Genomic DNA, 13,315 nt, shown 5'->3' on the forward strand with positions numbered 1-13,315 from the left:
ATTTTCTTTTACTTGAAAGTTCTAAATTGAAACCTAATAAATAATAATTTTGGAAGAAAAATCTATATGAAAATAGTTTCTACTTTGAACTCCTATAAGAAAAACAGCTATAATTCGTCACTTAGCCTTAAAGTATGTATATTTACCATAGGTTGTAAATGAAACACCCGAGCAATTAACTTATTTATCTACATCTAAATTAAATTATCTAAAATATTGGAATGTGGAAGCGAGAACAGTCAAAATGGTTAAATTTATAATCGATTTTTGGTTAAGTTTCAGCGTGTGCGGATCGATTCTCCATCTTGTGTAATCAAACACTTATAGGAAACTTGGAAAGTACAGTTTTCAGTCTTCAAAAGTTAGTCTGAGGCTTTATTTAATCTACTACAGCAAAAATAAAATACAAATAAAATTAGATTACATGTATTAGAAATACGTTTAATCAGGTAATGAATATTACAATTAATCATATAGAATTTACGTTATAATAAATTAATAATTATTAAACACTAGTAGATAAATTTCCCAGTACTGGGAATATAGATAATCCACTGCGCTGAAATATGCAACATCTATCTTTACATTACCATTCTACTTTCATTTCTGTCGGAATTCCCCAGTCTTTAAAATAGATGTACTATATTTAGCAAGATTCATACGTACATTGTTCAGACCTGTATCGCATCAATGGGGGAATAGTTATCATTACCATTGGTAAAGATAACGAAGGCAAAAAGATTGGAAATGTAAATATATTATTATAGTAATGAATGTGATTTCAACTTTGTCATTCTTTCAACAGGTAGACATGATCCAATTTACATTCTGTTATGAATCCTTTCATTAGGTCTTTCCACTTTTCTGTGATTTCTTATGTTTATTACTATCATAATTATCATTCTATATTTCTTTTCCTGGCGGAGTGATTTTTCGTTTTGTTTCAATGCTTACAGATGAATAAATTTCATCATTATATGCAAGGTGAAAATAACGAACAGTGATCAATCTCATAACTCCTACAAGTAATACAAAATAGATAGTTGGGCAAACACGGACCTCTGGACACACCAGAGATGGGATCAGGTGCCTAGGAGGAGTAAGCATCCCCTGTTGACCGGTCACATCCGCCGTGAGCCCCATATCCTGATCAGGTAAACGGAGTTATCCGCAGTCAAAATCAGTGTGCCATGAACGGCTTAACAATCGGTATGAAACACGTCAGACAGCATTTGACCCAACGCGAGGTTGTATTGACGAACTAGATCGTTATAACGACCATAGAATTTGCGAAATGCTGACTTCAATCGAGACTGTTGAAATCCCTGTACCATCAACTTGTTTGTCAGTAGCTTACCTCGATTTAAAAACTGACTATACCCAGAACAAGCTCTTGCATATCGAATCAGTTGAGATATATAAACACCATATGCAGGTGGTAATGGAATATTGCTACATAAATGTGGGAAGTTGACGATGGAGAAGCTGAAATCATCCCGTTTGTAATACAGTTGAGTTGTCAGTTTGCCGTTAATGTCTAACATCGATATAGGGAATTGTTCCCTACCTGTTGATTGATGGTTCTACAAAGGCTACCCGTGGTCACCATTAGAATAAAGTGACAATGTAAAGGTTCCCTCTGATGCAATGGTCGTAAAAGTGTTACCTCTGGTCACCCATTGATGTAATGGTCAAAAGAGGGTTACTTCTGGTCACCATAGATATAATAATCATTTAAGGGTAACCGTTGATCAACCATAGAGGCAGTGGTTATTAAAGAGTTACCTCTGGTCACCTACTCGTATTAATGTAAATGTCATTTAAGGGTTACTTCTTGGTCACCCATTGATGTAAATATTATATAAGGAATACCTCTGATCACCCATTGTAATGGTCATATGAAGGTTACTTCTGGTAACCATAGATATCATGATAGCCATATAAGGTTAACTGTTGGTCACCCATACAAGCAGTGGTTATAAGAGGGTTACCTTTGGTCACCCATAGCAGCAATAGTTATAAAAGGGTTCCCTCTGGTCACTCATTGGTGTAATGGTCATAGAAATATATAAGAGTTACCTCTGGTCACCCATTGATGAAATGGTCATAGAAGAGTTACCTTTGGTCACCTACATGTATTTATTCAATGATCATATACGAGTTTCCTCTGATAACCCATTAATGTAATGATCATACAAAGATTATACCATTGTATATATAGAAAGGTGTCCTGAGATAACCGCCATCTCAGTGTATGGAAAACCTTAGATCACACTTTTTTTAATTTCTACTTCTATTTCAAATACATAGCCAAGTAACAGGTAGAGTGAGCACATGATCAATCTCCTGCTAAGTCCGAAATTCATACTTCCCGTTATATCTTAAACACATCTTACAGACACGAATATATATTCACATACGAATTTTTATTCACAGTATACGAAATACCTCCAACTATGCCATCAGGTCTGTCAACAACTGCAACTACAAGAACACCATTGGAGATGCCACCAACTCTGTCACCAGTTCTACCTATACCTACATGTACAACGACACTGTTGGAGATAGCATCAACTCTTCCAACACCACCATTTGGAATACCACCAACTGCATTAACTATCGAACTTATACCAACATCATCTGGGTTGCCAACAACTCTGCCGCCAAGTCGACCAACACTCAAGCCTACATCAACGCTGTTTGAGCAACCACCAACCGGACCACCAACTTTACTATCACTCAAGCCTACATCAATATCGTTTGAGCAACCACCAACCGGACCACCAGGGCCGCCAGGGCCACCAACTCTACCAACACTCAAACGTACACCAACACCAATTGCGCAACCACCAATCGGGCCACCAGGGCGATCAGCTCTACCAATACTTAAACGTACACCAACACCAATTGCGCAACCACCAATCGGGCCACCAGGGCGATCAGCTCTACCAACACTCAAACTTACACCAACACCAATTGCACAACCACCAATCGGGCCACCAGGGCGATCAGCTCTACCAATACTCAAACTTACACCAACACAATTTGTGCAACCACCAATCGGGCCACTTGGGCGATCAGCTCTACCAATACTCAAACTTACCCCAACACCAATTGCACAACCATCATGCGGGCCACCAGGATCATCAGCTTTACCAACACTAAAGCTACACCAACATCGTTTAATTAACAACCAACCTTATCACCACCCTGACCAACTCCAACACTCCCTAGGTAACCACCAAACACTAAAGTATTCAAAGGAGCAACATCAACGGGACATAGATTATTTGTCGTATTGATTTCTTTTACATTATATTCTATTATCATAAAATGCAGTATTCAAAAGCACCTGGTGTGATTTTGAGATATGTATGTAGTAATCTTGCTACACTGTTAAATTCCATCATTTTTCCTTCAGTAGAATTAAATCCACTGTAACTAGATCTTTTTTGTTTGCAATAAAAATTCCCCTGAACATGTATCTGCATATTACGTTTTACTACAGATGAACTGTTTGGAGTGTTATATTTTTAGACAACCGTCTTTTGGAATTCCCATGGACACGAATTGTGCTCCTTTGTTAGGTGACCTGTTTTTATATACTTATGAAGCATATTTTATTCAAAGACTTCTACGTGAGAAGAAAAGATCTCTTTCTGTGGCATTCAATTCCACATTTAGATATATCGACGACATTTTATCTATTAACAATAATATTTTCATTCACATGTCCATTCGATATATCCCTGTGAACTCGAAATAAAAGACATCACAGAGTCGTCTACTTCTGCTTCATAGTTAGATATTTTATTGAAAGTAGATATTAACGGGAAACTAACAACTCAACCTTATGACAAAGTGGATGATTTTAGCTTCTTCGTCGTCAACTTCCTATATTTATGTAGCATTTACCACCTGCGTATGGTGTGTATATACATGTATCTCAACTGATTCGATACACAAGAGCTAGTTCTGCATATGATCCGTTTCTAAATCGAGGCAGGCTGCTGACAAACACGTTGATGGTGCAGGGATTCAACAGTATCGTTTAAAATCAGCATTTTGCAAATTCTATGGTCTTTATAACGATTTAGTTTGCCAATACAACCTATCATTGGGTCAAATGCTGTCTGATGAGTTTCATACCGATTGTTAGGCCGTTCTTGGCACACTGAATTTAACTACGGATAACTCCGTTTACCTGATCAAGATATAGGTCTCAGTGCGGGTGTGACCGGTCGACAGGGGATGCTTGCTCCTCCTGGGCACCTGATCCCACCTCTGGTATGTCCAGGGGTCCGAGTTTGCGCAATTCTCTATTTCGTATTGCTTACAAGAGTTATTGGATTGATCACTGTTCGTTATTTTCATTATTCATTCCTTTTAAAGTTGAAACTGTCCTGTTAAATATATATATAATACCATATTTACATTTTAAACAGCTTACCTTCGATGTCTTTACCATTTGGAATGATATATATTTTCTCATGAATGCAAGGTGAAGATAACGAACAGTGATCAATCTCATAACTCCTACAAGCAGTACAAAATAGATAGTTGGGAAAACACGGACCCCTGGACACACCAGAGGTGGGATCAGGTGCCTAGGAGGAGTAAGCATCCCCTGTTCACCGGTCACACCCGCCGTGACCCCATATCCTGATCAGGTAAACGGAGTTATCCGCAGTCAAAATCAGTGTGCCAAGAACGGCTTAACAATTGGTTTGAAACACGTCAGACAGCATTTGACCCAACGCGAGGTTGTATTGACGAACTAGATCGTTATACAATCGGAACTCCTCGAATGTCTCGCGCACTCGACATAGATCTCGGATGTAATACGATGGCATCCATGAGCGAATTTGATGCATTGCTGTGACGTCACAATTGACAATGCATCAAATTCGCTCATGGATGCCATCGTATTACATCCGAGATCTATGTCGAGTGCGCGAGACATTCGAGGAGTTCCGATTGGATCGTTATAACGACCATAAAAGTTGCGAAATGCAAGGTTATTATCCCCTCGCGCAACTAGTTGAGGAGGGAATATAGCATCGCTACTGTGCGTGTGTCCGTGTGTGTGTGTGTATGTGTCCATTACAGCTTGTGGGCAAGATTTAAAGAGAACCTTTGCACTAACGATTCTCAGCCTTCGCATACATATGTGGCATTGTAAAAGGACGAACCCTATTCATTTTCAAGTTAATTGGTGAAATATTTCTTAAAATATCGCGTCTTTACTACATAAAAACCGTGAAATTTTATGTACGATTTGACAATACTCACTTCCGGTTAATTCAAACTGGTACCCTGTCAAGTTACGATTCTGGTCGCTTCAGTTGCACAAATTAACAGGGAACCAGTTTAAAGAAAACGAGACAGCTTACGTCTGCTGCAGGTAAGTTTGTATTTGTGCATTGTCATATTAGGCCTAGTGCATGTTGGCGTGCGCAAAGACAGTCTGTAGGAATTAAAAGCCCTATCTCTGACACTGAGTAATTAAAATAATTTGTTGCACTTCGCACCATATGACGTCACAATGAAGAAGTACGTCACAGCGTACATGTCCTGATAGTTTTATCGCGGGGAAAGTGTCATAATATTTTGTCGTTATTTACTACTGTTATCAAGTGATAAGCTGTATACGTGAAAATATATCTTGTAAAATGAATATATACATAATATATATATAATTCCTTTACGATATCAAATCATTCTCCGTTTTTAATGTATAGTATGCACGAAGGTGATATTCATATTACATTGTGACCTTGAAATCGCCCCTAATCTGAATGACTGATGCGTTTAAAAATTCCCTCATGTACATAAATTATCTCATACTACAGAAACTGCGGCAAAGTTCAGGTTCAATTGCTATAAAAAACAATATGAATTTTTCTGCTATATAATCTAGATATATTTATGCGTTTGAAAACTGCGGGGAGCAATTTCTGTCTTGTATATCAACGGTATGATATATATAAGAATGTGGACAACCCCGGTAATTCGCTGATGACTGTTGATATGTTGTTAAATCACAGCATGGTTAGATTGAGTATGCATTTGCTCCCAACACTTTTCATGTTAAGGATTTTCATTTTTTTTTCTGAGTATATCAATAAAAATACAGCTGGTTACCCGCACGAACCTGAACTTTTGTTCACAAGTAGGGCCACATGCTGTTTTCCAACAATAAAGTGTTACGTGATATTTAAGTGACGTCACAGGGAAATTACCATGATGGGAATTTACGGTAGCTCAATCACAGTCAACATATGGGTAGTATCGTTTCGGTGTTTAACCGTAACAAGTGTAATGATACCTGTGAATTTGAAGTGCAATTTCACCACATGATTATTGTGCATTTGACTATGGAAGCCCTTAACCTAGTTGTGCGTGTTTACAATACAGAATTAATTCAGATTACCACACGTGTCTGTTTACAGAATTAATTCAGATTATCACACGTGTCTGTTTACAGAACTAATTCTTGAGGCATACGTAAGTTTTGAAAGCTATAAAGATATTTCACAAGCTTCGTCGACCTATCAACACCGGTATATTGTCTTTTAACATAACGAAAAATCATTGCTTCTTCCGTGGGAATTTTCTGAGTTCATACATTCTGCATACAACAACTGTGAGGTATATTCAGGTAAGTAAATTACTGAAATTTAGTGCATACGTGATGTGTTTCTGCTAGGAATAAGGGAAACTGCCCAACCACGTATGTATATGCCCCCCCCCCCCCCCCCGATAATATGCACCTTGATAGGTTTATTAAAAGTGCCATATTAATTATCCCACCCCACCACCACCACCTAATGATGTTAGAGGTATCTGAATTTTAATCAATAATAAATAGCTATATATATTTAACAAAAACCTATATATGAATACAGGTAACTCTCGAATTATCGCCACTCAATTCATCGCCATTTTCGTTATAACGCCGCATTTTTCTTGGAACATTTTTCCTGTTACTTAAAACTCTCGTTAAAACGCCAAATTCGCTATCGCCATTTGCCACAGTGTTTTCATTACAAAAGTCTATTTCAACGTGTTAATTATCTCGATAAACCGCCACGGGTGCACGTGGTCAGTGAAGCAGTAAATTGGTCATTATCAATCTCCGACGTACACCTGGACAGAAGGATCCCAGTAATTGCTGTATTGAATAAACAAGAAAAATACTCGAGACTGAACTGTAGTCAAGTTGTTTATACATCAAAGAAACACATTTCAATTTAGCTATCATGATGGCTTCGCCACGAAAGAGGGTCCTGTTAAATTTCGATGAGAAAAAGAAAATCATTACGTACCAAGGACATCATAAAAAATGTACCCATCAGGATATTGCAAATCATTTTTCTGTTTTATGGGAAAAGTCTATATAAAAAGAAGGACAGTGGGCGACATCTTAGCAGCAAAGGATCGCTCACTTACATAAGTATTGTAAATAGAGGAAAGATAACTCTTACATATAAAAGAACGGTAACTCTATTTCTTCAAGATGGCAGTAATTCAATTCATCGCCAAATTCGTTATAATGCCATAATTTCATAAGAACAAAAGGTGGCGGTTTATCGAGAGTTGACTGATGGGAAGAATAAGGGAAACTGCACAATCACATATCCCCTCCCCCCTAAATGATATGCACCTTGATAGGTTTTTTATTAAAAATGCCATGTTAATTATGCCCCCTCCCCCCCACCCCCACCAAATCTGAATTCTAATCAATAATAAATAGTTATACAGTATAATCTGTCTAAACCGGCTGTGTGTGGTTCCAAAGAAATTGGCCGGTTTACATAGAGTACGGAGTGCAGAATGTTGAAAAGTATGAGAGTTGCTCCCCTTGTATTCGCTGTCTCTTATGCATACATGTGTAATGATTACTAACGTTTTATTATATCACAAACGAATTCAAAATGTGAAACTATAAATGTCAGTGTTTCATCGTCGTGTTCTTTTGAAAAAGTTTCAATTTTTATTTAACCGTATAAAAATCTGGGAATTATTATATTATATATATATGTATGTATGTATGTATAATAGACAAACCAAGTGTAGCAGGGCCCCTACTGGGCAGTCTGCACTATAAATCTACACCATAGTAGTAGTAGTTAAATGAATATTAATGTTATACCCTGACACTTATCGGCTTCCGTAATGATGAAACCAATTTGAATTTGTGTCTTGATTCATGCATTTTTAAAAATAAGTTTTAAAACACGTGTATTGACAAGAATTAGCCAAATTAATTTGAAGTTAAATCAAGCAATACGTACTTCCTATGACTTTTAGCGTTAAAATACAGGGATGTCCCCGAATTTCAGAACAACTGCCTCCGTGAAACAAAATAAATCTAGCTTGATCATGTTCTTTGAGTTTTCCACTACAAACTGTCGCTTTGAAATTCAGTTTCACTTTTTTGGAATTTTCAAAAAATCGAAACGATTTCACTAATATTAATTTCAAGTTCATCTGCACGTTAATTTTCCATAGGCTTTATGATCTGCTGTGTGGTTCAGTGGGTAAAGTCAACGACCGGGTTCGAATATCTCACAGATACATAATTCATGTTTTCCAACTAAATTTTTTTCTTAATTGAAACACACTTCAAGTCTATAAATGTTTCATGGCAAGTTTATCTCAGTCTAATCAAAATAATAAAACGTAGGGGCTAATTTCAATTAGACTGCGTTTCTGTTTATTACAATGTGCCGAGTTTAAAATAACTTCCAGCCTGGACACTGTTTCATTTGTTTATGCTGTAAACGACTTTCTCTCCAAGATGTGAATGGGACTCAGAACAAACACGTCGAATACAGCATGTGATACACTGTACCTTTGTTTTATTAGTTAAGGTTGCTAACGAGAACTTGTATGATTTTCTGAGTGAAAGGCTTGCCCTTATTACTGGGGACTCCTACCGGTATACGTAATAAGAGTATAAATCTGGATGAAGGTCAGTTCTACGTCATGAATGTTTAAAAACCAGGTACATAGATTTACCGCTTCTGTGCAATACCCCCTTTACTTCAAAATGCAAATGGTACATATTGATATCACATACATACATACATGTACATCTTAAATGAAGTCACGAAACATCGGACGGTGCAACATTTTATGGGCGTCCAATTTCTACCACGTCGATCTCTATAATATTTCATTATTCAGATACCGACAAAAATTCTGTGCACGTTAGATTTTCCATGCGTGGCCAGACCTGTCATATTCTATATAGCTGTGGGTAAAACATTAATCTGATAACCTAAATTGATTAAGGTATATATTATAGATCTTCATCTTCTTGTTATTTCCGTAGGGTGGATCACTACACCAAAATTTTATTTAATGGCTCGTTATTAAAAGTATCTCATATGGATTTCGATAAAAACCCATATTTATCACAAAATTTTCCTATGAAACCGCATTTATTTTTGCATTTTTCACAAAGCTTTATTTGAAAATTCGTATGGAAAAACATTACACAAAAATTGAAATATTTGAAGAAATCTTTTTGTATTTGTGCATTTAAAAAATTACCGGTCTTCATTAATGTTTGATCAAGTAATAAATAACACAGCAAAATCTCACTTCATTTCATGCGTCCAAAATCTTGAGTATCCTATGACCTGAAAACAATCTTTAAAATGCTGTTTATGTGGGATTTTCTATTATTCGATCATAAAACAATGTAAAATAGTCATTAATACAGAAAATGCACAAATAAAAGATGAAGTATTTCAATGTTTGGGTAATGTTTTGGACTAAATTTTCAACTAAAGATTTGTGAATATAAAAAAAAATAAAGGTGGTTTCATATAATATCTAGAGGTAGAGATATGAATGAGTTTCAGTAATATTAAAACATTGAGATATACTTTATAATTTTATAAAGACTATTGGGGAGTATCTTACGCCCCTATAAGTACAAATATACGGGTTAGCAGGCCTGTTTAACGAAAGCAAGTCAACACATCTTTAAATTGGCTTGTCGTTAAAAATCAATCACGTATCCATGATAAAAGTTTAAAATGTATCAGCTTGGCTAGTTAAAAAAAGCCAATCTCTCGGTCGAAGTGGGATATTAATTCAATTGAAGGTCTACGTATTCAGGATAAAGTAAAAATTGTATAAATCTATCCATATTTTTTTAAAACATGTTTTCCTGTTAGATGCGAATATTCAAGGAGCACTTCGGGGGGGGGGGGGGATATATATGTAACGATTTTCAATGCGATAAAATTACAAATGTACTTGCATAACTAGATACATGTAGTTACCAGGTGTGGATTTACCCTGACTAATTTGAAAAGGATAAAGATTACAATATACATACATGTACAATATCTTTGTGATCTACGCGGATGTGTATATAAAGTTACATAAATTCATACGCAACCTACAATTGCATGGTTATTTGGTCTCACACAGTGAATATTGACGTGGGAGTGAGGGGCACCTGCCGGATAACACGACCATATAATAAAGAAGTATATCAATTACTGTAAGCTTGCTGATGATTTGCGTAGGGAATGTTTTTAAAGTTTTCAGGGTCACTCAACTTTTCTGTGGTAGTGATTCATGATTAGAATATTCAATCTTACCATGGGGAAACTGCGCACGTAGATAAAAACAATCAAACTTTATTTTACTATACATTAAAAAAAACAAAAAACTACGTGAATTGAATTTGAGAGATGGGGTCCGGCGAAAGTTCTTGGCTGATGGATTTGTCCATGTGGAATACTGACGTGGGTTTATGTTTGAACTCGGGTTATTTTCCAGCTATGAATATTATACTCCGTGAGGTATCCTGACCAATATACACGATCCATCAATCATACTACACCCTTCCCTCCCGAAGTAGTTTTAGACGGTGATGACAATGACACACGTCAGTATTATAACTATAATACTAGAGTAGATATAAGTAATATAATACTGCAGTAGGTATCAGTACTATAACTAGAGTATATATCAGTACTATAATTAGAGTAGATATCAGAATAGGGTTGATCAGGGTACCAAATCAAACATATAAGCCAAACCGGAAACCAAATATGGTGACAGTGTACACATATATAAGCAGACGATTTTTTATGAATTCGTGATTTTCTTTTAGGTTAAATGGGGTTTGCATGAATGTGTAAAGGAAGTGACTTTGCACAGATTGAAAATAGTTTACATATTAGATATAGGAAGTCACGTAAAACAGAGGTGTAAACTATTAATGTGCTGATTCCGTGGGGATCCGGGTTAGAATAGGTCCTCAGTACCCCCCTCCCCAGGGATATGGGTCAGAATAGGTCCTCAGTCCCCCCCAGGATATGGGTTAGAATAGGTCCTCAGTACTCCTTGAATGTCGTAAGAGTCGACTAAATGGGACGGTCCTTCGGATGAGACCGCAAAAATCGAGGTCCCGTGTCATAGCAGATGTGGCACGATAAAGATCACTCCCTGCTCAAAGGCCGTGAACGCCAAGCATAGACCTAAATTTTGCAGCCCTTCACCGGCAGTGGTGACGTCTCCATATGAGTGAAGGACATTAAAACAATATCTAATCAATCAATGAATGCGCTGTAAAGCCCGTTGTCAGATCTATCACAATGCTTCCCTGAAACCCGCATCTCAGAAGCTCCCTGAAACCCGCATCTCAGAAGCTCCCTGAGCCCCACATCTCAGAAGTTCCCTGAGCTCCACATCTCAGAAGTTCCCTGAAACCCGCATCTCAGAAGCTCCCTGAAACCCGCATCTCAGAAGTTCCCTGAGACACACATCTCAGAAGCTCCCCGAGACTCACATCTCAGAAGTTCCCTGAGACACACATCTCAGAAGCTCTCTGAGACACACATCTCAGAAGTTCCCTGAAACCCGCATCTCAGAAGCTCCCTGAAACCCGCATCTCAGAAGTTCTCTGAGACACACATCTCAGAAGTTCCCTGAGACACACATCTCAGAAGTTCCCCGAGACACACATCTCAGAAGTTCCCCGAGACACACATCTCAGAAGCTCCCTGAGACACACATCTCAGAAGCTCCCTGAAACCCACATCTCAGAAGCTCCTTGAGCATAGGGACCTCCAAGTTTCTCTCCGTTCAAGGACAAACAAAAATATGGTAGGACTGCTAAATACGCAACTGAATGACCAAATTTTGCACATTTTCTTATTTTAGCTCTGGACATCGAGCTACATTAACGACTACATGGTCACGAATATTAAACATTGAATCTAATTAAGAACCAGAGACATCTTTTTTCTTCTAAACAAGGAATGTAACTGTGTCATGTTATTGATCTCGGAATGAAATCTTGACATTCTAAAAACAAAATCACCATGCCATAAGCTCTCTACTTTTGGAATCTGAAATTACCCCCCCCCCCCTCCCCCCCAAAAAAAGAAAGAAAGAAAGAAAAAGAAGTACAAACCCTCCCAGTCCAATCAAAGTCAAGAGAAACGTCTTTCTTTCCAGAAAATCATTCGAAACCACCTCAACTGACACGGGTTAAAATAATTCACATTAATTAATTAATTAATTAACAACACAAATTTTAAATCTTTTAATTATTGTTTAGAAAGTGATTCTATTTGTTTTGTATGTATCTATTGATTAGGATATTATAAATCAATTCTAATTGGTGAGAATTGTCATCAAGATATTGTTTGCGTGATGTTTTGAAATCTATAGGTCCTCGGATCAGCATTCAGCTGGGTCACTACATGTATATAGTTCATATTTAATTTGTTTCCGTTCGTAGCTGATCGACCGGTAACATCAATTGACTCCCTTTAGTGAGAAAAGGTGTATAGCTCGTCCTCACCTTGGGGGCTACATCAGCTTTTATACCTCCCCATAACAATGTCTTAAAAGTACAGGTATATCTATATATGAATATAGTGACTCAGTTGAATGTTACGGTCCCATGGATCCTAGGTTTTAAAACATTACAAATCACGCACGCAGTATTTTATTTCTACAAGTCACTTGAACAATAAAATGCTTTCTTTGTTGTTCAATTTGTTGATGAAGGTAGCAAGCATTGGAGAAAAAATCATAACCCGGGTTATGCAATCTCTCCCCCCCCCCCCCCCCCCTTGCAATGATTGCTATCTTCGTCACCCAATAGAACAGCAAAGAAAGACATTTTTTTTTATTCATAACTATATTCTTATGTAGTTTTTAAAAAAATACTAAATATATCGTTGATCCATTCGTTACATTTAACGGAACAGCCACTGCACCCTTTGACCCATTCTCTACCCAGAGTTCCGTGCGCTCCTCGCATGTATGTGAA

The 13,315-nt window shown here is 37.3% G+C and overlaps 1 protein-coding gene across 1 annotated transcript; it reads left to right on the forward strand.

The window, feature by feature from the left end:
- The first annotated feature begins 2,456 nt into the window (after positions 1–2,456).
- On the forward strand, positions 2,457–3,302 carry LOC125658519 (uncharacterized). Its single transcript, XM_048889797.2, has one exon. It carries the CDS (start codon positions 2,457–2,459, stop codon positions 3,300–3,302), a length of 846 nt encoding a protein of 281 aa, XP_048745754.2.
- Positions 3,303–13,315: the final 10,013 nt, after the last annotated feature.

This window comes from Ostrea edulis, chromosome 9 (assembly GCF_947568905.1).
Source record: "Ostrea edulis chromosome 9, xbOstEdul1.1, whole genome shotgun sequence".
Classification (NCBI taxonomy): domain Eukaryota; kingdom Metazoa; phylum Mollusca; class Bivalvia; order Ostreida; family Ostreidae; genus Ostrea; species Ostrea edulis.

Coding starts and splice junctions, on each gene's coding strand:
- LOC125658519 (XM_048889797.2), top strand. CDS start 2,457: ATGCCATCAGGTCTGTCAACAACTGCAACTACAAGAACACCATTGGAG.